The sequence below is a fragment of the Callorhinus ursinus genome, unplaced genomic scaffold (assembly GCF_003265705.2).
Source record: "Callorhinus ursinus isolate GAN/ISIS: 27379988/994484 unplaced genomic scaffold, GSC_fseal_2.0 scaffold12, whole genome shotgun sequence".
In the NCBI taxonomy this organism is placed as follows: Eukaryota; Metazoa; Chordata; class Mammalia; order Carnivora; family Otariidae; genus Callorhinus; species Callorhinus ursinus.
The window spans coordinates 29647620-29674320 of NW_027397074.1; the positions used below are offsets into that span (position 1 = coordinate 29647620).

The window sequence follows — 26701 nt, forward strand, 5'->3', positions numbered from 1 at the left end:
GTGGTTGAGGTAGTTGTAGAAATGACTCACAAAATCACATCTAAATATATTGCAACAAAGCCATCAGTAACTACAGAATGTGAATGATAATGGAAAGAGTCTATAATTTCAAAGTCTGGGAGCTGGAGCTAACCTTTTTGGAAATATGTGTCAGAGCCAGCCACTAGTGGAGAGTCGGATTTCACAGGAGGAGGAATTTCTGTGGTGAGTTACTAATTGTGCTGTTGGGCATGTTCCGTTTTCTTGTTAACTTGTTTGGTCAGTTATGCGGCTTTGCCCCACTCACCTGGCTATTTATAACCTATTGCCCCTCTCTCATTATTCCCTCCTGCTGCTTTGAAACAACAGTCTACACTTCCTCATTTACCAGTTGGTCTGCAACCTACGTTTCCTGACTTTTACTCCCACCGTTTCTTTGAATCTGTTCATCCTACAGCAGCAATGGCTTCTGCTAAATCCAGTGGACACTTGGTTCATTATCCAGTCCATCCCTGTGCTGCAGCTGACACTGTTGGTTACTCCCTTGTATCTCAGCCTCACTCTCCTCTGGCTTCCTGCTTTTCCTCCCTTTCAAGCCATTCTTTCTCATTCTTCTTTGCATGGTCTGCCCACCCCCTCAAGTTTTGTGTGTGTGTGTGTGTGTGTGTGTGTGTGTGTGTGTGTGTGTGTGTTTAAGGATTCCACTTTTGATCATTGTCTTTTTATACATTCTTCCTGAGCAAACTTACCCTCACCCAAAGCTTCAACTACTCATCCACTGGTAAATCTCAGTTTTATAGTCTCGCTCAGAACTCTTACGGGAGATCTGTGTCAGCATTTCAGACTGCCTCCCAGATATTTCTTGTATCACAAGAACCTCAAACTCAACAAGTCTAAAAATGGAACTCATCAACTTCACCCTCTCATTCCAAAATGATTTCTTCTCTTATTGTTCTTATAATGTTGAATGGAGCTATCTGTCATTCAGACCTCAAACTCCAAATCTAGAAATCATCCAGATGGTTTCTCCCAGAGGCTTTACATTCAACTGGTCACTGGGCCTACTCTCTTCTACCTCCTGAGTGTCTCCTGAACCCTTCTCGTGCTCTTTATCACCATGGTACTGTCTCATTGTCCTGCACATGACAACTTTCCGTCCAGTCACCATGCTTTTGCTTTGTATACATTGTTTCCTTTGCCTAAAATCCACTCTTGCTCTGTATAACATTTCTTTGGAAAGCATCCAGTATCATCTCATCTTTAAATATTCAATTCCAATATTGCTTTTTTTATGATGTGTTCCTTGGTCTCTTCCTCCATCCTTCCCCCATCCCACCTCGCACCCCTGTAGAATTAGGCAAGACTTTATCTCATATTTCCTATCACCTCGCAGACTTGCCTTGAGCATTTTCCATATTGCCTGTCCATTCATTTATCAACCTCACTCACTCACTTTGTCCTTATTAGAAGACCCAGAGCTTATAGTCACTCAACAAATGTACACCTGTCCAACACAAAGCATACAGTCTCATGCAGTCATGTGGATAGAGATATAATTTTCTTTTTTTCACCTGTAGCTCAACCTGAGTTCATAGCCAAGCTTCTATTTCCACAGAAGGGTTAAAAATAAAATAATCTTGCCCTATTAAGGTGAACCTTGTTTATCATGAAAGCAAATCAAACTTATCACACCCATCCCCTTTTCCATCCCTCAGGTATAGGGGATGTGTGTATGTGATATTATGGCCTGAGGATGGGGGACCAGGTTGAGAATGGAAGTGTATTTGGTTTGCATAGTTTAGCCCTCACTCCTCTCTAACATTCACTGAGGCTTTGCCGTTTCATTAATTCTTGAGCTTTGAGCTTTGAACTTTGGCCTCTGTCCCAAAACTTTTGCTGGAAAATATCCATGGCCTTACTTTGGTCTTTTGATACTGTCGGCCATCATAGTAGCCCCTCTGGAGTTCTGCCTTATTTTGCCGGTACCACAGGCTGTTCTGGGGACACTGTACCCACATTGTACCAGTGCCCATCGATCCGACTGCATGGACACTGCCCACAGTTGTTTCTAACTAATGTTCAGGGTCGTGGATGAATATATGACAAATGCGTTGGAGGGGAATGTACTGAGCTCTTCTCAGAGATTCATTGCTTCTGATCGAGTTTCCTAGTTCACTTGTAATCCCCATACTTTTCTCTTCCTGGACCTGACCAACCAGTCTTATACCATTTCACAGTTTGGCCTACTGTGTAGTTCCTGCAATACACTTTAGCCCCTAAAGCCAAGACTCTGATTCTTGATATGCAAAACCAATTTTCTGTAAATTGCTGCATTCTCACTCCTTCCCTCAGAAGACTTTACTCTCATAAAATCAAGGTTCTTTTAAATTAAACCTATGTTGGCATTTGGACTTTTGTCTCTGCTATGACTTAAACTGTTTATTTTAGAACAAAAAACTAGGGGCGCCTGGGCGGCTCAGTCGTTGGGCATCTGCCTTCAGCTCAGTTCATGGTCCTAGGGTCCTCCCTGCTCGGCCGGGAGTCTGCTTCTCCTTTTCCCACTCCCCCTGCTGTGTTCCCTCTTTTGCTGTGTCTCTCTCTGTCAAAAAAAAAAAATCTTTTAAAAAAAAAAAAAAAAAAAGAACAAAAAACTGAGCAAAGTCTTCTTTGTTCTGGATAAATTTGTCCTTATCTGAAAGTAATCCATTCCACTAGTTTTATAAGGGGAAAGCCTTGAGGCAACAAGAAAAGATAATGGGAAAAAATAAACCTAATGTTAAATCTCTAAAATTTACCCTTCAACCAAAGTAGGGATGAATGGTATTTATTGTGCACTTGGTGTGTGCTGGGTGCTGGAGTATAAAGATGGAAACCAAATAGTCTTTGACCTCCAGATGCTGTCAGATGGTGAGAGGCACAGACACATACACAGCTGGGAGTATGACGAGGTAGAAGGTAGGAAGGGCTGGAATGGAGACACAGACACATTACAATTAGAGAATAGATGAGGGACTAGGAAAGACCACTCCCAAGGTATTAGGATTTATGTTTTCATTCTCACAGTTTCACATTAGAATCATTAGGAAGTTTTTAAAATATTGATGCATGTGTGATATGACCCCTAAAGATTCTGATTTTAAAGTTTTGGGTTGGGACTTTGGGGTAAGTACTTTTTAGGCCCTACCCCAGGTCATTTTATTATACAGTTAAGGCTGAGAACCATTTCAATATGGGAAATGTCTAAAGGTGCAGGAAAATACAGGGTTACGTATCTGAAAAGAATAGTAGATCAGTTAAATATAGTTAAGTCACCAACTTATGTGGCTGACAGAAATTATTTTTGATGAAATGTGGCTATAAAACTTTGATTTGCCAAATACTCTGAAGAGTATAGAGAACATAATTTTACCAGCTCTCATTATTGCAATGAAAAGAATGCTCCAGAAGCTGTCACCTGGTCCCAGTAAGTGACATCACTACCAACAGCCAAGCTAAAGGGGTCCAAGTCATGTCCACTTCTCCTTGTCCTCCAGTTTACATCCAAAGGACACTGTTGACCAATCCTGGAGGCTTTAACCTTCTAGCTATCCCTTGATTCTTCTCTTTCCCATAGCCACTGCTCTGCCCTAGTTCACATGTAGTCCCTTCCTTTCTGGTCACCAAGCCTTCAGTGGCCATGCATACCCATTCCATTCATCTCCCATTCCTCAATCAGAGGTGTTTTAAAAAATACATATATGTGTCATTGAATGATATTGCGTTGGCTTGGCTTTGGACAACAACAAAAGGATAGGATGTAAATAAACGCTCATTCATCCAAAAACTAAAAAAAAAAAAGTCATGGTTTAAAGTTTAAAAATAGAAAAAGGTAGATTCCTGGAGGTATCTCACAAGTCAGTATGGTGTTTAAGTTATGCTTAGAGAGCTGCAGGCAGAGAGGATATCTGAATGAGCTTTTATATTTTGTTAACTAGATCTAAGAGAAAAGCAAGCACAGTAAAAATAAAGCCAGTAGAGGCAAGGGAGAGCAAGAGGTCTGGCCACCCTTCTCCTTTTATAAAATTGTAGATGTATTTAGAATAAATAACTTAGCAAAGGACAAAAGAGTAACAAGTCTATGCTGAATTCTTTGCACATGTTATGAGTCAACATCACATGGGCTGGTCTGGGTGCTCCTTTAAACTCGGCTTCTGAAATCTTGCTTCCCTTCAAGGGCATCATTGAGCATTGTTTTATTTCTCCTCTTATTTCCTGCCCCCAAATGAGGTTTGGCTGCACTTTGATGTTTTTACTTGTTAACTCTGACCACATGGTTTAAAGGAAATTTTAGAAACCTCTAGTCTGTCCCCAGTATGGTTGTTACCATGAATATCACTCACTCACTATTATTTCTTGTTATTGGTGGTCCAAACAAATTGCCCGTAACAGATGTGTCTTTACTCCCTTATTTACTTTTCCAGCTATCCAGAGTAATTTGGTTTTCCTTTAATAGTTTGCATATTAAGAGTTAATTATAATTTGACAAACTCCAGCACAGGGTGTTCGTGGGCAATATGTACATCAACAGATTTTGGCCAAAATTTAAGTGCATTTCAGTCTGAATTGAATGGATCCTTTCATATTGACAGGGGCTTTATGTCCCTTCCCCCAAAGAAGTATAACACTTAGTGTTGAATTGTTAAATTCTTTAGACTCTTAGAGGGTAAATAGTTGCCTCTGAAACCATGTTTGCTTTATCATTTTCAGTGTCTCATCTGCTTAAATCACCTTTACAAAAGAATTTTTATCTAAACCCCGTCAACCTATTATAAATAAAACAATTTAAATTATGAAAACTTTTTGTTGTAATAATAGTATGAACCTGTTACATCAATTTGGGCATTTTTTTTAGCTCTGTGTAGCATTCTTGGGTTTTTTTAGCTCACTCCCTCCAAAAAACAGGGTAAGTTGAATTATAGGAACATTTTTCAAGCACGGGGCCAGTCGAGCACAGAGTTTCCTTGTGCACAGAGCAGAGAAGTGGTCTTGCCCAACTACCTCTGAATAGAGTAAGTGTTGGTAGTGCAGCTTATTAATAGTACTATACACATTTATTTAGCACAGTAGAGCTTTGTTAAAATGAGATGTCCTAACCACATCATCCATCCATGATAGAATTTAAATTGCTCAAATTTAGTGAATTGCTAAAATTCTGTTTAAAATCTAAACAAATTTTCTGTTTAAAATCTAAAGCATGTTTTAACTGTGTTGCTGCCATGATTGAATGAAATATATTTGCAGAAAAACTTAAGTCCCATTGAAAGAAAAGGGTTTTTTAAATTAATAGAACTCCTTAAACAATTCTGGCTTTTGGCAATTTATAATTAAAGTCTGTATTTTATTGTATTTCTTGTCTGAATTCACCACTAAAAATTAAGTCTAGGAAATAAGATGATATGTCACTTTTATAGAAATAGCACAAAATTAAGTGAAAATAATAAAAGAGTAAGCATAACACAAGGCATTCATTGTCATGCCCAATAAGAAATTTTCTGTAACACTTTCTTTAGTGATTGGGTCATCTTTGAGTTAAAAAGGAAAATTTTACTTTTAACAGTTTTATTATTTTCATGAACATTTCCTAGATATGTTTTTTGCTATTTTAAAATTTTTTTATTCAAGTGTTGTTGACATACCATGTTATATAGTTTCAGGTGTATAACATAGTGATTTGACAACTCTATACACTACACAGCGTTCACCACGATAAGTGTAGTTACCCTCTGTCACCATACAATGTTATTGCAATATTATTGACTATATTCCCTATGCTGTGCTTTTCATTCCTGTGATTTATTTATAACTGGAAGTTTGTACCTCTGAATTCCCTTCACCTATTTCACCCACCGCTCTCCCCTCTGGCAACCACTAATTTGTTCTCTGGGTATTTATGATTCTATTTCTGGTTTTTGTGTGTTTTATTTTTTAGATTCCACATTTAAGTGAAATCTTATGATATTTTTGCCTTTTCATTTTGTTGATAGTTTCCTTTGCTGTGCAGAAGCTTTTTAGTTTGATGTAGTCCCAATTGTTCATTCTTGCTTTTTTTTTCCCTTGCCTGAAGAGACATATCCAGAAAAATGTTGTTAAGGCTGATGTCCAAGAGATTACCGCCTGTGATTTCCTTTAGGAATATAATGGTTTCAGGTCTTACATATAGGTCTTTGATCTATTTTGAGTTCAGTTTTGTGTATGGCATAAGAAAGTAGTCCGGTTTTACTCTTTTGCATGCAGCTGTCCAGTTTTCCCAACACGTTGAAGAGACTGTCTTTTCCCCAATGCATATTCTTGCCCTTTTGTCGTAGACTAATTGACTGTATAAGCATGGGTTTATTTCTGGGCTCTCTATTCTGTTCTATGTGTCTATTTTTGCACCTGCACCATGCTATTTTGATTACTGTAGCTTTGTAGTATATCTTGAAATCATGGATTGTGATACCTACAGCTTTGTTCTTTTTGCTATTTTAAAAGTATAAACTGAGGTCTGTCAGTAATGGTGAAGAATATTTTCTACAACTAAATTTATCTGTGAGCTGATACTGCACATAAAAACTCCCAACCTAAGGTAATGTCATAGAAAATATTTGGGGATCCATGGAATACTGTAAAATTCTACATTAAATAATAATTATGTTAGTCAAATTATTATCTACATTTCTCTTCTAAGCACATTTACCAAGCTTCCATACTGCTCTACAGAAGCTAATAAAATTTAGTGTGATTTTATATAACCTCTCTGAAGTTGATGCGAGGTCACTTATATGGAGAACATAAACATCTGTTGGACAATTATATAAATGCAGAGCAAGTCAGTAGTGAAAGTTGCCAACAAGTGAGAAATCTAGAGATCTAAACTTCTGATCTGCTTCCTGTATTTTGCTGTAATGTAAATATTAGAAGTTTGCTTTCTGAGACCCACTGAGAAAAGAATCAGTGGCAAAATCTCATGGAATAAGATAGGGAAGAAATCAGAGCCGAGAGCACACGTGTACTTAGCAGAGTAGGGTGCTTGGCTGCACTGGGTAATTAGATGTTGCAGATTCTCTGCAAATGCCTGCCAGTGGCACTGTGCTCAAGACCACCAGCAGGGATTCTCAGTTGAATGCTAGAATCATCTGGGGAGTGTTCAAAAGACAGGGCTGTCCAGAACATACCTGAGAGTCCCTAAGGGTAGTGCTCAGTTTTCTGTATTTTTAAAAATCACCTTCCTAAACATCACCCCCTGATCTTTTTTTTTTTTTTTTAAAGATTTTTATTTATTTATTGAGAGAGAGAGAATGGTAGAGAGAGAGCATGAGAGGGAAGAAGGTCAGAGGGAGAAGCAGACTCCCCGCTGAGCAGGGAGCCCGATGCGTCACCCCCTGATCTTAATGCACGGTGATAGGCATTGACTAATCGTTGGGGATCATTTGTTTTCACTCTTTGTGATTGCTGACCTGGGCACAGTATTCAAATTGATTCCAAATGTGAGTCTCATATTCAGATGCCCAGATGTAGAAAAGAAATGAGAAACAAGAGCAGTGCACCGTTCTTTTAAAAACGGAAAAGAAATGCCCCTTGACACATTCTAGAGTAAAAGGAGTTGCAACTCCTTTTATTTTACTTCTTATAAAGACTCAAATTGCTAAAACGTGTATTTTATTCTCAAAGAGGAATATGGAATAAGTGCATCAGGAACCTGGGAGTGGGGTGAGGGGTCAGAGAATCTCCCCCAGGCCTGTGTGATTCAAATTTGGGCCCCTAGGGCCTGGAAGAGAACCCATTTTAGTCAATTGGTAAGCTATTTGTGAATAAAGAAATGACTCTGGGCTGGAAATGTTTTATCATCAGAGAAAAGAGCCATTCTGTCTGTAGATGCCTGGGTGCTCTTTTATTTTGCTGTTGTTAATTGATGTGCTTTTTTAAACGTTGCAGACACAAGGTCCTATAGCTGGTAAGTTGCAGCCTGAGTCTGTCTCCTTCACACTTAACCACTGTGCTAACCACCTTTCCAAGACGGACTGCACACAGTTTGTGTGGAACTTGTTTTGAAAGCAGGTGTAGTGCAAATACATTATTAGCATTGGTTGTCCACATGTCAGTCTCTCCTTGCTTGCTTTCTCTTATTCTTCTCTCTATCCCCACCATCTAGCTCATCAGAGGCACCTAATATATGTGACATTAAAAAAAAGAAAAAAGAAAAAAGCTATTAGATAAAAATTGAAGGCTTTTCTGTGTCGGCATTTAAACACTTTTCTCAGGTTTTAGGCATTAAAGAACAGTCTGTAGTCTCCATATAACAACATTTACACAGCCATCGCCCTACTGAGGGACATTTGTGGGGTTTTTGTTTTCTTTGTTTTTGTAAACCATGTTTGAATACCTCTGTAGTATAGAGTCCTAGAAATTGAATTTCCTGATCCTAAAAGCCCATGTAATTTTTTGATACGATACCAAACTTCCCTCAGAAAAAGACTGTGTATCAGTTTATACAACCCAAATGGAATGTGATAATGCCCATTCCTACTCCCCCACCAGGATTAGGCACCATTAAATTTTTCTTTCTTTCATTAAAACCACATTTAATGGAGAAAATGATATTTTTAGTTTAAATTTTATCTATATCTTCTGAACACTGTACCTGTCTAAAATATACAATATTTTAATCTAAATGGCAGCTAATATAATCTACTGATTTTAGAATATATCGAACTGTCATTCTATTTTTATTTTTATAAATCTCTATGTTAAAATACAACTTTGCTATTAAGTATCTGTTTTTTCTCTGTATCGTAAATATATATAACTATTAGCCTATTATAGAACATTTAATGTCTTCCCAATGCCTCACTAATATAATTATATAGCAATAAAAACCCTTGTACATATGGTTTCTTCCTAATCTTTATGGATAATTTATTAAAATGAATTCCAGATAGTATTATTACTGGGTCATATGTCTTAATTCTTTTTATGGCTTTTGATAAAATTCATTAAATTGCTTTAAAAAAGCATTACATTAATTTTTATAATCATCAAGAGCACATTACTGTAACAGATTCTTTACTACCTTTCTGAAATATGGTAAAATTATTATTTTAAATTTAGGTAACATACAAGTTTACTTTCGTAAATTGTAATTAGTGGATATACCCAAAGAATGGTGAGATATATACTTATATTTTCTATGTTTAAAAAATGGTTACTTTATAATGCTAACTGAAAACAGGTATAAGTATGTAAAATTATATATACCTCAACAACAGATAACTTTCATTTTTTTAAATATCTTTTTGTTTTTTCCTAATACTAACAGTGAGTATTACAACAGGACTAAATGTCCTCCATGTATTTCGGGTCAAAAGATCTGTCCCGGGGCGCCTGGGTGGCTCAGTCGTTAAGCATCTGCCTTCGGCTCAGGTCGTGATCCTAGGGTCCTGGGATCGCGCCCTGCGTGGGGCTCCCTGCTCCGCGGGAAGCCTGCTTCTTCCTCTCCCACTTCCCCTGCTTGTGTCCCCTCTCTCGCTGTGTCTCCCTCTGTCAAATAAATAAATAAAATCTTAAAAAAAAAAAAAAGATCTGTCCCTTTCTTTTAGGAAATTTACCAGTGGTGTGGTTCCTCGTGCAACAAATATGAGCGTCTGAAGGCAAGCCAGGTTGCCATTGGCATTCGGGACAACGAAAGAAAAGGAAGATCTCAACTAATTGTGGTGGAAGAAGGAAGTGAGCCATCAGAGCTTAGAAAGGTATTGTGACTTGTGTTGTTTTTTAAAGGTTTACCACTGTAAGTGGTGTGTGTGTGTGTGTGTGTGTGTCTGTGTCTGTTAGTTTTAACAAATTCTCTAATACTGGGCCTAGGCTAAGATTGGTAAGAGGAAACATCAAGGTTATCTATGTCATGATATAGAGAAAATAGAAGGTCATGACTCTTTTCTTTGACCACTGGCATGACTCTGGCTTCATCTTCTGTCGTATAGGCGGACAGATGGGTAACACTTTGACATTGACTATAAGAATATATTTTGGAAGGCAAATAATAGTTTATTCATGTGGGATTCTGAATATATATTTTTTAATGCCATGATATTCTTCAATTTTAGCATTCATTACTTTATTAAAAGGATGAAGTAAAATCTTATTCCAAGAGAAGAAATATACCAATATTTTAAATGTTTCAATCATTTTAAACTAAGAGTTCTTGGTAAGACCCTTATGATTTTAGTATAGTTGTTAAATTAATTTGAAAATTATCTCCATGCCTCTTTATACCTTTGTTATTTACTTAACAATGATAGCAGCCTTAGCCATTTAGTTGTGACCAGTTTTTCCCCTTTAAGAAAACTGCAGTAAGTGCCTCAGTGTATATGTTTTATATTTTCCCTTAAGATTATGAGTCAAGGGTATAATCATATTCAGGTGTCTTGATACATGGTGGTACATTGACTCCCGTATGTTCATTCCACAATATTTATTGAACTCCTATGGTATATCGGGCCCTAAATGTTTGTACCAATGTTTATTCCCTCATGACTTCGCAGAACCCTGTCAAGATTTACTGTTGTAATAATACCATTTTGAATCTTCCTGCATTTAATAGTAGCAGGTGGTGTCTCTGTGAATTTTCGTTTCTTGGAATAGTACACATTTTCCTCAATGACTTTTGCTATCTGCACTCAAGTTTTTCTAACGACTGTCTTATAAATGTGTTTTTAATAATTTTGATTTAGAGCGATTTCATGCATTAGACTTACTTGTTGTGATAGCCTCAATAGCCCAGTGATCAAAAATTATATGGGATAGTTTTATTGTCATAATGTCTTTAAACTTTATTTTTTTTAATAACCACCAAACACAGACTTTCATGTTAGTGATGTTTTAGAAATGACTTTTATTCAGTGGGAAAATGTTCATGGTCAAATGCTAAGAGAAAAGGCAGGATATAAAATTTTATATACAATAATATCTTAAAATATAAGTTTATATGTAGGTATATAGCTATATATTTGTATATATATATATATCTGGGAAGAAATATGCTGAAATATTACAATATTACCAATATTGTTTTTGACTCTTGGGTTATGGCTCCTTGTTATTTTTTTCTTTATTTGTCCTTGCACTTTCAAAATTTATTATAATAGATGTGTATTCCTTTTATTATTATTTTTTATTTTTTCATGTGTTTTCCTTTTATAATCAGGAAAAAAAGGCCAACTAAAAAAAAACAAAGTAAAATTAGGGATTAGCTCGGTTTCCAGTAGTCATAATAACATCACTAATAAATTAGACTTTGAAAACTATTCAAAACAATTTCTTGAACTTTTAATATTCTTTCAAAGCCTCTGTTCTAGAGATATAATCACTGTTTAAGTCTTGCAGATTTCATATTTGGAAGCAAAAATCTGGAAATAAGATGTATTTCTAATTGACTGTATGTCTTGTTTCAATAACTATGCTTTGTTAAGGGTAGACCCAGGACTCGTCCTGGTGGAGTAGTGAAGGGGGTGCTCTGTTAACTATCAGACTAGCTTCTCCTCTGTCATCTTGGGTCCCAAGTAAGTCCCTTAATCTCTGTTGTCTCTGGTTCCTCATTTGTAAAGTGCAGCGTTAGACAGAGTGGCTTCTGTGGTCCCTTTAGTTTCCAAGGATCTGTGATCCCGGAACCTTATCTCTTAAGCAGTTTCTGTGTTTAATTACCAAATCGTCTGAACTCTGTACCAGGAAGTGAAGCCACAGGCTGAGGGCCTAAACTGTGCGTGTATGCATTTGCTTGCTTATTGGATTTCATTTAGAGTTTTGAGGGGAGAAAAAGGTTAAGCAGTAAATTAATACATTAATTAATACATTACACTGTGAAAGTTAAAAAGAAAATGCAAACCTGAAGAGAAAAATTGTAAAAATAGAACTTCAGTTTTAAAATATTAGTGGTAAGGCACCTGGGTGGCTCAGATGGTTGGGCAGCTGCCTTCGGCTCCGGTCATGGTCCCAGGGTCCTGGGGTCGAGTCCCGCATTGGGCTCCCTGCTCCTTGGGAGCCTGCTTCTCCCTCTGCTTCTCTCTCTCTCTCTCTCTCTCCCTCTCTCTCTCATGAATAAATAAATAAAATCTTTAAAAAAATTTAAAAAATTAAAAATAAATAAATAAAATATTAGTGATAGGGTAAGGGACATAATCCTTAATGTAAAATGTGATGTTTATGTGTTAGGGGATTTTCATTTTTTGGTTTTTAAAACATTCTAGAAAACACCTACCTTGCTTTCTTTTCAGTGCATTCAGTGTATACTGTATTATATTTGACAGCTCTCATTTACACAATGAATTTTCATTTTTCTTTCTTTTAAAAAAAGCATTTGTTGGGCTCTTTGTTTTCACAAATGTTGTTTTGTAGCCTGACTAAATAATTGTTTAAATAGTTGTTTGATGAATTAATTATGCACCTATAATAAACTAGTTTGACCTTCTAGGCTTTCTTGGTATTGTACCCATAATGATAAAATTCAAAGAGGTCATGAAGTTGTTTGGGAAAAAATTACTTTATTTTCACTAACCTCTTAATTAAAATTTTCTCCAGTTGTGAATATAGTTGACAAACCAGTAGCATGAGCAGCATCTGTGACTTTTCAGATCACATTATAGTTATTGTAGATAAATTTAAAATATTATTTGTGTTCATCACTTCTTGGTAATTATGATAGCTATTAGACTTGCTGTTCAATAATATTATATAATGAGTAAATGAAGAAGCTCATATATTACTTTATCACATTTAGAAAATATATTTTGATAGCCATATTCCAATATAATAGGTTTCCATTATAATACTTTTTATCTTATTTTATGCATTTAGAAAGTATTTTTCTTAGAAGGGGCCCATAGGCTTTGGAAGTTATCCCAAGTGGTTAATATTACACGCACAGAAAAGGCTTCCTTGTTGAAGACCGTGGAATGTTATTTCTTTTTCTGAGACTCTAATGCAACTATTGATATTGCTAGAGAAGGATTCCAAAAATCTAAAACTCTCTCAAAATATCTTTTAAAACTGTCCTTTTAAGTGATTCATTTTTAATAAGATTCTTTTAAAGTTATTTATCTTCAAAAACTTTGAAAGTCTCTATATGAAGGTAAGTAATAACTTAAAATCAAGGACTTGCTGTAACTAAATTGATGTAACTAATAGCTTAAAATATTAACTAATAACTTAGTTGATGTAACTAATAGCTTAAAATCAAGGACATCACGTAACTAAACCAGGTACATGATGCTATTATCATTACTCCATATTTGATGCGGAATATTCAGAATGTGTCTTTCTAACACATCAAAGTGCTCAACACTGTAAATAGTGAAAAGTACTTTTTCTGAGAGTTTTTTTTTTAAGAATTCATCTTTATTTCTAGGTATTTCAGCTATCTGTTCATGCTATTGTAGTCATACCATATTAACATGGCTTATCTCTAGGATGATCATAAATTTATCCTTCAAACCAAAGCACTTTGGAGAGTAATAGGGGGGCACTAACCAGACAGGATTAGGAGACATGTATTAACAAGACTGTCTGGGGAAATAGGGTGTATGTTCAGCCTCTTACCTGTATTGTGACCACTTTTTAAAAACTCATATGCCTAAATATGAAAATTATCCTGTACATGGAACTAAGGCCTGTAACCAAAATCACATTTTACCCTGTGCATGTTTTTTCTTTCATTGTAAACGTATTTACCAGTAAAAGCTGCACATAAATTATGTGAAGCTTTTTTCTTACTCTTTCTTCTTTTCTTATTTAAAAGAAACAATCTGTGAATGTGAAGGAACCTTAAATATGTCACTAACCCTAAGGTTCCAGACTTTCGTCATTGGTCCCATTCATCCTCTGAACATTAGGAGGGAAGCTAAAAAAGTGGCCTGAGGAAAAATTGCTAAAGTCAATAATTTATCTGTTTTATAGACTTCCAGTTTTTATTTATTTTTATTTTTTTTAAAGATTTTATTTATTTATTTGAGAAAGAAAATGAGAGATAGCACGAGAGGGAAGAGGGTCAGAGGGAGAAGCAGACTCCCTGCTGAGCAGGGAGCCAGACGTGGGACTCGATCCCGGGACTCCAGGATCATGACCTGAGCCGAAGGCAGTCGCTTAACCAACTGAGCCACCCTGGCGCCCCGACTTCCAGTTTTTAAAAAAGAACATCTGGAGGATAGCAACAAGAGAATGCAGAAGGGGCAAGTTTTTTGAAATGATACCAAAAATCAAGTAATTTTTCTAATCCAGAAAGACTCCTTTCAATATAATTTAATGAACTTATGAAGTCTACAATAACTGTAAATGCTAGTAGCGGAATACTGGCAGTAAAAATATAGTGAGATTGTAAGCAACTGCTATATTACTGAATTGTTAGCCTTTGTCACTTTTATAAAAACACGAAGGCCCCCTGGAAAGTCATGCACAATCATTGTTTTGGATTCTGGACAAAAAGAAAGGAAATTGGAAGGGAAGTTGGAATATCATGTTACATCTCAGTTAATAAGTGTTTATTGAGCCCTGGGTTGGTTCCCAGTGAAGCTCAGAAACTGCTTATTTTATCATCTGATTGAGATAAGCACACACTAGATCAAGACAGAGTCAGAAAGTGGGAGCCGATGGTGAGGATCTGCAAACACCAGAAAGCATAGCTGGGTACCACCATTATTGAAAGTCTTCTCACGATAAAATTCATGTATTTTAGACTGTATGGTAATAACATATAGGCTAGATTAACCCCCAAAGGATCTCTCAATATAGGACTTGTATTCATCTTATTATGAGTCATAATTGACAGCTTGAAAATAAAATAATCCTTTTAGTCATTCTCTTGGCAAGTTGATTGGATATGTACGATGTGCCCATCTGGATATCTTGTAAGTAAAATCTAGAGTTGAATAGTGCAGATATTTTTTAAATTATTCTTTGAGATGTCTATTTAGGCTAAGAGTACAATTTTAGTCATATTTTCCCAAAGTATTTTGCCAAATAAAATTTATATGTTGGAGCACCTGGGTGGCTCAGTGGGTTAAACGTCTGCCTTCAGCTCAGGTCGTGATCCCAGTGTTCTGGGATGGAGCCCATATCAGGCTCCCTGCTAAGCAGGGGAGCCTGCTTCTCCTTCTCCCTCTGCCCCTCCCCCTGCTTGTGCTCTCTTTCTCTCTCTCTCCCTCAGATAAATAATAAATAAATATCCTTAATAAAAAAATAAATAAAATAAAATTTATATGTTATCATTGCCATGCTAAGTTCCTTGAGGGAAGGAAGTAGAAGTACACTGCCTTTATGTCTATGTCACCTTTATAGCTCTAACTCATTGCTCATTCATATTTGGATATTGATGCAATTAACTGTGAACTATATGGTACCAGAAACCCATTATATTTGTTTTTCTGTTTTCTAGAGGATAGTAGGACCTTGTAAAAAACTTTACTATTTTTTAGATAATAGTGTTGGTGAAGATTTAAAAAAAGCCATACTATTGATGGTTTTAAAGTCAACTGCATTTATATAAGAGCAGTTGGTATTTAGATAAGGACAATTCATATATTTTGCTAGTCTTCTGTCTGCAGGCAGATAGTTACAACTAACCTTTTGGAAAGTCGTAACTGAATCTTGGGCTTGTTTATATTTACTGCAATACTTACGGATTAGGCTGCATGTACTTCAGGTGAAAGCATGCAGCACAATAAGAAATAAGTAACTGGTGTCTAAAACTTTTCATTCTGTGATAAAATGCATGTTTCTTGGAGCTGTAGTTGGATACTCTTATCTGTAGAATCCTTCCTCCCAGGTCAGGTCACCTCCCCATTTAGTGTCCAGCAACCACAAAAACCCACTTCTCTCGCTGCTTAGCACACACTGCTGTCCACTGGCCTTGACCATTTTGTTTGGCTGTGCCCCACAGCCCTGGTGCTGCCCCTTCTCATCACTAGATTAAAAGTGAATATGCCCCATGAACTCCAGGGAACTACACAAGTATAGAGCTTTATTTTTGAAATCACCTATTATATTTGTCTTATTCTTCTCCCAGCATCAAAAGGCTGTGCACATTATTAATGCTTCCCAAGTTCTAATACAATTTAAATTTATAGAAAAGTCAAACCAGAAGTGATTTTGAACATTAACTAACCTAAGCATTGGAAAATTCATACTTCAACATGTAAAGTAAGATTAAAAAAGAGAAAAAAATGGAATTTGGAAATTTAGAATTCTGTCAACGTTCCTTAAAGTTTCTTTCTGGAAATGTTTGTTTAGTAGCATAATCTTGGGTATTTGGATTTACATGGGATTGCATTTTAATCTTTTAACTTAAATATTATTGTATACTTAAATCAAGCATGATCATTTTGAACATGATGCTATAGAGAGTGGGAGAAACTATTTTCTGGGGATGATCTTTGATTAGATAAATCAATCCCCATTTATCTTTGTAGAATATCAAATGAACCTTAGAATTTCCAAAAATAGAAACGGGGAGCTGTTTTGAAAATTCCCCTCATGGCCATTTTGGAACAATGAGTATACAGTATTTTTTTAAAGGGTCTAAAAATTTATGGAAAAGTAATACAATAAAAATCACATTGCCTTTTAGCATCTGGGAACAAACATGGGTATTTTGAGTTCCTTATATGTAAGACCTAAGGTTGTTTTGTAGGTTTGTAATAGCCACACACACACACACATACAAATCACTCAGTAAACTGTTTTCTGTTGCCTTCTTATTGATTACATTGTTAGTCACAACTCTGTACTTTGTAAGGGCAGAAATTTGAGTAGCTTGAGGTATTAATTTGGTCAATAGACACAGTAAACACTTTGACACTAACAGACAAAGATTTTTTCTGAGAAAACACTTCTTCTTTGTGCTGTCCAAGTAGCTTTAGCTTCCTTGTTTATCCCTCCTTTATTTCCCAGGGTCTTTTTGTAAATTCTTGGGAAATTGAACAATGTCTTCAATATTTTGTAATTTCCCATTCTTGGAGCATGGTGTCTGGTACATAGGTGCTCATTAGTATCTGTTGTCTGAAATAACGTTATTATGAGAGCCATGTAGAAAGAGGAGGTCCATTTACAGGCTTACCCATTCAAAGATTAAGTTAAAAGGTTTCAAAATATTTGCCACTCTCTCTAGTTTAGTCCTGCCTAGAGAGAAAGTATCAGAAGACCAGAAAATAGGAATCTTTCCTTTTCTTCTATTGCATTATGATTAAATCGTTTTCTCCATTTTGCTTTACAGCCATGATACTTAGTACATACTCAAAGTCCAAAGAATTATAGTGACAAGTAGCACATGCTGCAGGGTTATAATGCTTTCAAGAACACTGTGGTTGCTATAGCTCTCTCTCTCTCTCTCTTTTTTTTTAGTATAGCTAATTTTATCTACCTTTTACTGATTGTTCACTATGTCCCAGGCACTATTCAAGGCACCATTCATTGTTTTTTTTTTTTTTTAAGATTTTATTTATTTATTTGACAGAGAGAGACACAGCGAGAGAGGGGACACAAGCAGGGAGTGGGAGAGGGAGAAGCAGGCCCCCCGCAGAGCAGGGAGCCCGATGCGGGGCTCGATTCCAGGACCCTGGGATCATGACCTGAGCCGAAGGCAGACGCTTAACGACTGAGCCACCCAGGTGCCCCTAAGGCACCATTCATTGTTGTCATTTATTTTAATGAACCTTTTATTTGGATTTCTAGTACTTAATTCAGGTACTCATTTTGCTCCTTGACAGTTCATCCAGCGGGGAAGTTGAAATATTCTTTTTTTTTTTAAGGTTTATTTATTTGAGCGAGCGAGAGAGAGAGAGCCCGCATGCACGCGTGCATGAGTTGGGGGAGGGGCAGAGGGAGAATCTGAAGCTAACTCCCCACTGAGCGTGGAGCCTGATGTGGGGCTTGATACCAGAACCCTGAGATCGGGAACTGAGCCAAAACCCAATAATTGAATGCTCAACTGTCTGAGCCACCCAGGCGCCCCAGGAAGTTGAAATATTCTGAACAAAGATAAGAAAGACAGTAACAGTTTAGTTAACCATATGCTGCAATATAATATTTCAAGTAATTTTTCACTTTGTCACACCAAAGTTCAACATGAAGACTTGCGGCCTTACTTGATCAGGTGTCACTTTTATTTAATGAACCCAAATTGATACCACTTGGCAGTCATTTCTAAATGAAATGAAAAAGGCAATTTTTCCTTTAGTTTGTGGCTGAAGTGAGGGAATAGTGTGATAAGACCTGTAAATAAGATAGTACAATTCTAGGACAGATGGACTATATAGAAGGATAGATCTTTGTCCCCACAAGGTCCATATTGGAATTGATTACCTAATATAAATATATAAATATTAAACTAGAATGGCAAGTTTCATTTTTTATTTTATATTATTCCTCATGTTTGTTATAATATTAGTGATACTATGTAATAAAAAAAATTAACAGTAAGAGTATATTTTCTTTCAGCAATTTTAGGACAATTTCATCTTATCCCGATATATATATGTGCATATATGTACACATATATGTAATCTGTCTAAATATGCATATACATATTTATCTATAAAAAGGGATTTTAAAGTGACTTTGTCAGGAAAGCATGGTTCGTTCATGTAAATACAGTATATTTTCAGGGGAAAGCAAGAGGCAGTCCTCAGTTCTGGGTATAACATTCTGCTAATCAGGAAAAAAGTACTAACATACTGTTAAAAAAATATTAAAATATTTAAGTACCCGCACGCAAACAAACAAGAGCCATGCAGATATACAGGGAAATGAAGTCCTCTGCCATGCATAGTGGATAAATTAAATATCAATGCTCAATTTCAATGAATGCTGGCAACTAAAAAGCAAACCCAAACTGAATATAGATTTTAATGAAGTCTGACAGAGTGCATGTGGACAGGACAAATAGGTTAATCAAAAACCATCTCAAAGCAAGCAGCAGATGCACTACAGTTAAGTATCAGTTGCTGTGGTATTCCCTGTCGTGGAGCTCTGTTGCTATGTGATGACTTAATTTCTCTCATGCTGCTGTTCTGCAGGGGTAAAGGCAAGTGGCTTGCTGGCAGGCTGAATTTTCTGTGTGTTCCTTAATCTTTCTAGTTGCACTTTCCTTATATCATACAAGTACTTCTTATCATTAACCCAGAAATTCCACCATCTAAGAAAAAATTTGTGATAGTTTTTTTTCTTTTTTTTTTTTGCTGTAGAGCAGATAACAACAGACACCATCATGGCAAACATCCAGTGCCCGCCATGTGACTGGCATTCCTCTATGGGCTTTACAAGAATGAGCTCATTTAGTTCTTACCACAGCCCCAGGAAGTAGATACGTCTGTTATCCCCTGTCTTGGTTTGTGTTCCTCCAAAAGCCAACTCTATACAACGACTTGGGGGCAGGTGGTTATTTGGAAGATGGTCCTGTAAGCAGCAAGTAGGAGTAAAGTGAGGCAAGACTTTGTAAATAAGTAGTTTATAGCTATGGGGCACTGGGGTTCAGTCCCAGAGGAACCCTCTGAAAACTATATGGAACACCCTTCAGAGTCAACCCACAGGCGGTTGAGGTTGCTACAGGATTTAGCCAATAATTTCCCAACCTTCATTAGTTGAAGGTCTCTCCTTGGGTGTTAACTCCCCAGAATTCCAGCCTTCCTTGTGTGTGGATACAGTACACTCAGTGGCCAGATAAGGCCATCAGACAAAGAGCAAGAGGCTTTGACCTTTAAGAAATTATCTACAGATGACCTCTGAGGTAGACCAGGATGGGATGGGCAGAGCACCAATGGGATCTCTATACCCTTACTTTATGGATGAAGGAAGTAAGTCATGGAGAGCCTGCCCAATTTGCCCAAGGGAGAGCGGGAATGGGAGAGTGGCAACTCACCAGGCAGTCTTCATTACAGAGCAACCATCTTGAACATATAGAGAGATGGGAATCCCATCTGCTGGGAAGTTATTTTAGAACTTCCAAAATCATGCCACATGCTTCTGACAATCATACCTATTTTATGTATTCCATATCCTAATACCTTTAGTAGCATAATGTTTGTACTCAGTAACTTGGCTTGTCCAACTTCGTTTCATATCTCTTACTGTCAGCATAAAATCTTTCGTCCTTACTATGGAGGGTAATACAGGGTAATTGGGGCAGATATTTTCTTGGAAGGAAAATACATTTTTTTTTAAAGATTTTATTTATTCATTTGAGAGAGAGAGAATGAGAGATAGAGAGCACGAGAGGGAAGAGGGTCAGAGGGAGAAGCAGACTCCCCGCTGAGCAGGGAGCCCGATGTGGGACTCGATGCCGGGACTCCAGGATCATGACCTGAGCCGAAGGCAGTCGCTTAACCAACTGAGCCACCCAGGCGCCCGGAAAATACATTTTTTAATGTGAGTATAAAAAGTATGGAAATATTTTTCAAGCACCTCAGAGTATGTGGAAGCCTTTTTGAGTTTGCTGGGTTAAATTTTGGTATGGGGAAATTTTCTGAATTATGTCGATGGAGAGGAAGTTTTCACAACTCTCTTACCATAAAACTTGGCTTAATCCAATTAAAGGGAATATATAAACCACGTTTATTTACCGCTCCCTAAAGGGATAGAAGGAGATAAAATGAAATAAATTTGTGTAAACACGTGCATATGTGTATGTGGTGATAAGGGACAATGAGAAAATACTCCTAGAGGTTTGTTTAGCTCATGTTCTCAGTAGAAGTGCTCTGTGTAGGTCTCTGTCTTCTTGTTGCCTCAAAAGAAGAATCTGGAGAAGAAAGGCAGTTTCTTCTTTTCCATTCCTCCCTTCACCCAACCAATAGTAGTTTTTCCTCTGGTAATCTCCAAAGTTGGTGAAAATAGACGGTAAGTGATGAGGGGAGGAGCCCAAAGGCATTATGATAGAGAGCCAACCTTGAGAGAAGGGTGATCCTCTCTGGACAAGATACACTCTTTACACATCTCTGAATTTGAGAATCCCTACAGGCTATTTTCATGTATTTAGGGTTGAAAACAAATGTAATGTGTCCTGCCACTTCTACCACTTGTCCATCAGTGTAATAGCTGGTGGATCATGTTAGACTTCCTCACTAAATTTGGAAGCAACCTCAGAATCTTTCCCTGTAGGCTGCTCTAGCAACCTCCAGCATTTAGCAAGGATAGGCAAAACCTATTTAGGATCCCTGTGCTGAAAGTCAGAGGACAGGGGCCACAGCTAACTTATTAATCATTATAGCCCCAACTCTTTCCTATGGTGCTGATATAGCACAGACACTCCATACATCAACCTTACTGATAAATAAACTGTAACTGATATGTGCTGACTCACCAAGATAAGGTCATGTGTACAGGACTAAATGGGGAGATATGATTGAAACACATGGGAAGACCAGAGAATCTGCTTTATAACCAAGGACTAATGTCATCCTACAGACCTCAATTGTGGAGAAACTTCAAAGAAGAGAAGAGAGTACTCTTATTTCCTTTTCAGCATATTATGCCCTTGCCGATACACAGGGGACTATCCTTCAGGCTTTGCTTGAAGAGGGATATTTAGATCTGTCTTCAACTTGTAGTTTTAAATCTAAAATATAAGACTGTAAGGGTACACGGTCAAGACCTAGAGACTACTTAGTGACATCATTAGATCGAGACGTAAACTAATAAGTGAATAAGTAAATATAAGTCTACAGGGAGGTGTGTGGCAGGAAGTTCAGTGGTAAAATCATCATGCAAAGAATCAGAGTGGTGATTGGCAAGGTCATACCAAAGAGAGAGAATGACCCTTTGAGCAAGGCAAGTTTCCTTCAGTGTATATAAGCGTGGAGAAAGGATGAGACCTGACTTTTGTGGAGTTCTCACGATGTGCCAGGTATAGTGACAGTCACTTCACGTACATTATTTCACTTAATCATCCTGATGATTGTGAATGGCATTAATTATTAGACCATTTTAAGTGTGGAAACAAAGTCACAGAGTCACCCAGTAGTGGGTCCATCCAGCTCAGAGTGCCAGATTCTACCAAATGAGGATCGTCAAGAAGAAAGGTGTGATGGTCATTGTGAAACATACTAATTAGAAACTCCAGAGGCAAACACTGGGAGTGACTATCCAAGCACTAATCAGGTAGAAATGTCCAAACGGATTTGCAGTCTTACCGGAAAAAAAAAAAAAAAAAAAAGATTTCCGGAAAGAGCAGATGGGTTAAAATCTTTACCTGAGATTTGCTCTGGGGTAGCCTCCGGACTGCCAGGCCATGACCATTTGTCTGGGGAGGGCTTCCCTGAGAAGCTAGTTGAACATCAGAAATGCCTGGCAGACCTGTCTTGATGGTTGAGATGGGTGAACCAGGTTAACGAAGCTGATGCCACCAAAAACTTGAATATATCACAGAACCAGGCCCAGAAGGCTTTGAAAATACACTGTACCAGGGCTTCAGTCAGAATTTTGGGCTCACATTCAGACTTTAGTAGTCATTATCATAACTCCCCAGATGGTTCTAATATGTAGCCAGTTAACTGCTCTGATTTAATAAGTTGGCATTCTGGCTTATGTATTTTAATAATTTGTGAATTAGCTTTTTCCATGTTATAGTATCTTGTAAGTTAGCTTTCCACTGTACAGTAACTTGTCAATTTGCTTTCCATATTATAATCACTTAGGAGTTGACTTTCTTGTGAGTTGGACCCTCTAAATCTAATCTCTAATATGGTGATGTTACTGTCATACTGAGGATCAGACCTGCATCATGGTAAGTTTTCCAAGGTCACAGCGTTCCCTGAGCCCTCTAGAGCTACACTGTCAAATAAAGCATTGTTAGACACAGATGGCTATTTAAATTAATTAAAATTAAATAAAATTAAAAATCCAGTTACCTGGTTACACTAGCCACATTTCAGGTGCTCAGTGCTTGGAGGTAGCTAATGACTACCATATTGGACAGGTCAGGTATGGAATATTGTAGTTACGGAAGATTCTATTGGACAGTCCTAGCCCAGATTATTAAATAACTAAACCTCTCTTGCAGACCCGTCATTCACTTTGTCCTTTTATCCGAACATGTACTTCACATGCTTTCTCTCAGTCTAGAATACTTTACCCACTATTTGATACATTAAATTACCCTTTTTATTTGATCCATCAGTAACAGGATAGAGGCATTTCAGAGGCAGGAGAGCACACACTGAGATCAGGAGAGCAAATATTGGAAGATTAGGTGGAGGTAGCTAAACGGGGTCACAGCTTTTCTCAGAATTGCCTGTAATTTTATATCTCTGTATGTCCTTCCTGTTATCAAATACTTGTCTGACCTAAGCCATAAAATTCCTGGAAGCAAGAAAATATACCATAACAGGGCTATATTTCGCCTTTATAATTTGTATCTATTCACCATATGTTAACGATGGACTGATTTTTTTTTTTCCCAGTTAGGGAAAGGAAATAAAACAGGCAAATTTCTAGGTAATTAAAGTGTTAGCTCTGAGGACCCGAAAGCTTCCTTTGCTTTTTTAGTGAGACCAGAGACAGCCATGCATACTAAAGTGATGATGTAGGAAGACTGTGAGCTCTCCCTTGCTGTGGGGAGCACTGCAATAGGAGCTGGGAAGCCTGGGGTTTGCGTCCTTGCTTTTACTCTTTATAAGACTCGACCTCAGGCACAACTCCTAACTTCTCTCATTCTCAATTTCCTGATCTGTCAAGCCGAAATCACAGTTGAGAAGCATATAAGACTCTCTATGTTAAATCCTTTGGGGACTTGACACCAGCTTGGAACATTTTCATCCAGAGTGATCTGGAGTCTTGAGTTAGGTATTGTCCTTCCTCCAGAGCACATATTACCCTTTCTTTTCCTACTCTTCACTCCAAATACTTACTGCAAATTGTCCAAACATCCTAACTATTCTGTAGAAAGTTAAAATAGAGAAAGCGCGTCTTGAGGGAGCAATTCGTAAATGTTGGAATTTCATATTCCAAATAGGTGGGGCTGGCTAAAAGATTCAACACAAATAAATAAAGGCAGGTGCAAATGTGAAAATTAAGTAAAGATTGTGAAAAGAGAGCAACTTTTTTCTTAACTTCCCGGTCCTTCTTTCTAAAACAAATGTACACATAGGCCCATTTATGTTTTAAAAGAAAAAGTCGCCGTTAATGGGTCATTGAGGGAAAACACGACGCTAAGGGTAGTCTTGACCCATGTCATGAGGACCCAGAAAATCTGAAGCTAGGGGACTGTGAATCTAAAGCAAGTTGGTGTATTTGCTGTAATGATTTAATATAAATATCTTCTGAATTATTTTGAATTGAACACCTGTTGAAGGCAAAGAGTGAACAGCACCACAGAAGGTCTACTTTGGCATAGAACAAAACTTTATTTCCACAAATTTCCAGGCTCTCTAATGTACTTAGAATAGTGTCTTAAGTTGTTAAACATTTCCATTACGTTACTGACAGAGAGAAGATAGAGATACTCCCATTTTTCTACTCAGATCACATCTATAACAAAATAAAATAGTACCTGTGACCTTTGAAATCACTTAATTTCTAGCCGAAAAATTAAGGCCCCTTTGTCACTGGTGGCCACTTCTAGGTCTTTACATTGACAAAAGTTTCTCTGATCAAAATGCCTAGAGCATTTAGGAATCCATCAAGAATGGTTACTATGCTTTGATGAACTGAATGAGGAAGCCTGAGGGAGAAGCCTAAGGTAGATTATAAATTAAAAGGGAATTATAATTACTCCATTTGAGGTAATGAAATGGCAACTGTTTCTTCCACTGGGGAGAGAAAATAAATACAAAACCAAGAGGTCAGTATTTTTTTGTTTGCTTAATAAAAGCTTTTACAATTTTATTTATTAAAGACAAATACCTGTTTGTTTGTTTTAAAGATTTTATGTATTTGACAGAGAGGGAACACAAGCAGGGGGCGTGGGAGAGGGAGAAGCAGGCTCCCCACTGAGCAAGAAGCCTGATATGGGACCCGAGCCGAAGGCAGACGCTTAACGACTGAGCCACCCAGGTGCCCCCAAATACCTGTTTGTTATTGAAATTTTACAAAATATATATAGTCACAATAGAGAAAAAATATATCCCCAAGTCCCACCTTTGAGGAAAAAATAACTAAATCCTTCCTAATCTTTGTTTTCATGTACGAATCTCTGTGTTTTCACAAGATAGAGTTCATACTGCCAATAATGCCTTGCAAACTAAATTTATACTTGAGATATTACATTTTCCTGACCATTGCATAATTTTTATAGTACTTTAATGTCTGTATAGTTTTCCGTTCTATCGATACAGCCTAATTTATTCAATGAATCCCTTTCATGTTGGGCATTTACATGGTTTGTGTCTTTTAATATTGTGAAATGCTGTGATGTATTTATTAGGTTGATCCTTTGCATGTATTTTAATTATTTCCTTGGAATGAACCATTAGAATAGAATTATTGGGTTAAATAATTGGTCTGTTTCTTGGATTTCTGTTACCTACTTCTCTCATGAGGGAGTGCTTAGCAGAATATGAAATCTTTCCCAACATCAGATGTTGTCAGTTGTCTCCTAACTTGTACAATTTTATGGGTAAAGAAGTATTATTGCCTTATTTTACATTCCTTGGTAGTGCATATCTCGTTTGAAGGGCTGTTTGTTCGCACGACACCCTGATGTGATGGAAGACCTTCCCTCTCTCAGCCTTTGAGGCCCCCAGCAGGGGCAGAGCGGCCAGGAAGGGGAGTGGAGAGAGGATTTGGGGAGAGATGAGGACAGCGGTGGAGGGAGGACGGCGGAACACCGCCACTGTAGCAACCAGTGTGTGTGTTGCATGGTAGACGTGCCAGTATTGCTCTCATCAGAAAGAGAGAACTAAGAGTGTCCCCTCTACAGTCTCTGCTGCAAAACATGTTCTGCTTTGTCTTCAGAGACAAGTCCTGGGCAATTAAGTGTGAAGACCTTTCTGGAGCACCCACAGAGGCAGCACGGCATGCGAGTTACGGGCACCCACTCTAGAGCCAGAGTTCAAATCCTGACTGTCATTTGTTGTAAGATGCATGACGGTGGGCAAGTCACTTTGTTTCTTGAGGCATAAAATGGGATAATAAGAGTGCCCAGTTGATGTGATGATGAAATGACTTAATAAATCTAACGTTCTTAGACTGGTGTCTAGTAAATAGGGATATGTAAGCATGTTTTATTTTTTTAATTTATTTTAATTTTTATTTTTTGAGAGCGAGAGAGAGAGAGAGGGCATGCAAGAGTAGGGGGAGGGGTAGAGGGAGAGAGAGACTCCAAAGCAGGCTCCACACTCAGGGTGGAGCCCGATGTGGGGCTCGATCTCACGACTCTGAGATCATGACCTGACCTGAAAGCAAGAGTCGGACGCTTACCGACTGAGCCACCCAGGCGCCCCTGAAAGCATCTTTTAAACAAAATTTATGAAGTCTCAGGCATGGCACGCAGTAGCACTTGAGAAGTGTTAGCTGAAGACATGTAATACACAATAAAAGGCAATAAATATGTAAACAGATTTCAATACATGTGGTTTAGACAAGAGGGGTACTAGTTGTTAAAAGGTAGTTTCAAGCAAATAAAATCATGAGTCTCATACAAATATAAAATAACCCATATCAAAGATTTTTATTTGTCATTAAGCCTGGGTGGCTCAGGTTATGATCCCAGGGTCCTGGGATCAAGCCCCGCATT

The 26701-nt window shown here is 37.5% G+C and overlaps 1 protein-coding gene across 1 annotated transcript in view; it reads left to right on the plus strand.

Moving 5' to 3' along the window:
* The window catches only part of SCIN (scinderin), an 83832-nt gene that overhangs the window by 14059 nt on the left and 43072 nt on the right, over window positions 1-26701 (plus strand). Inside the window, exon 4 of the mRNA XM_025872969.2 lies at window positions 9594-9743. Within this exon, the coding sequence (XP_025728754.2) occupies window positions 9594-9743 (150 nt within the window). The remainder of the gene's footprint in view (window positions 1-9593; window positions 9744-26701) is intronic.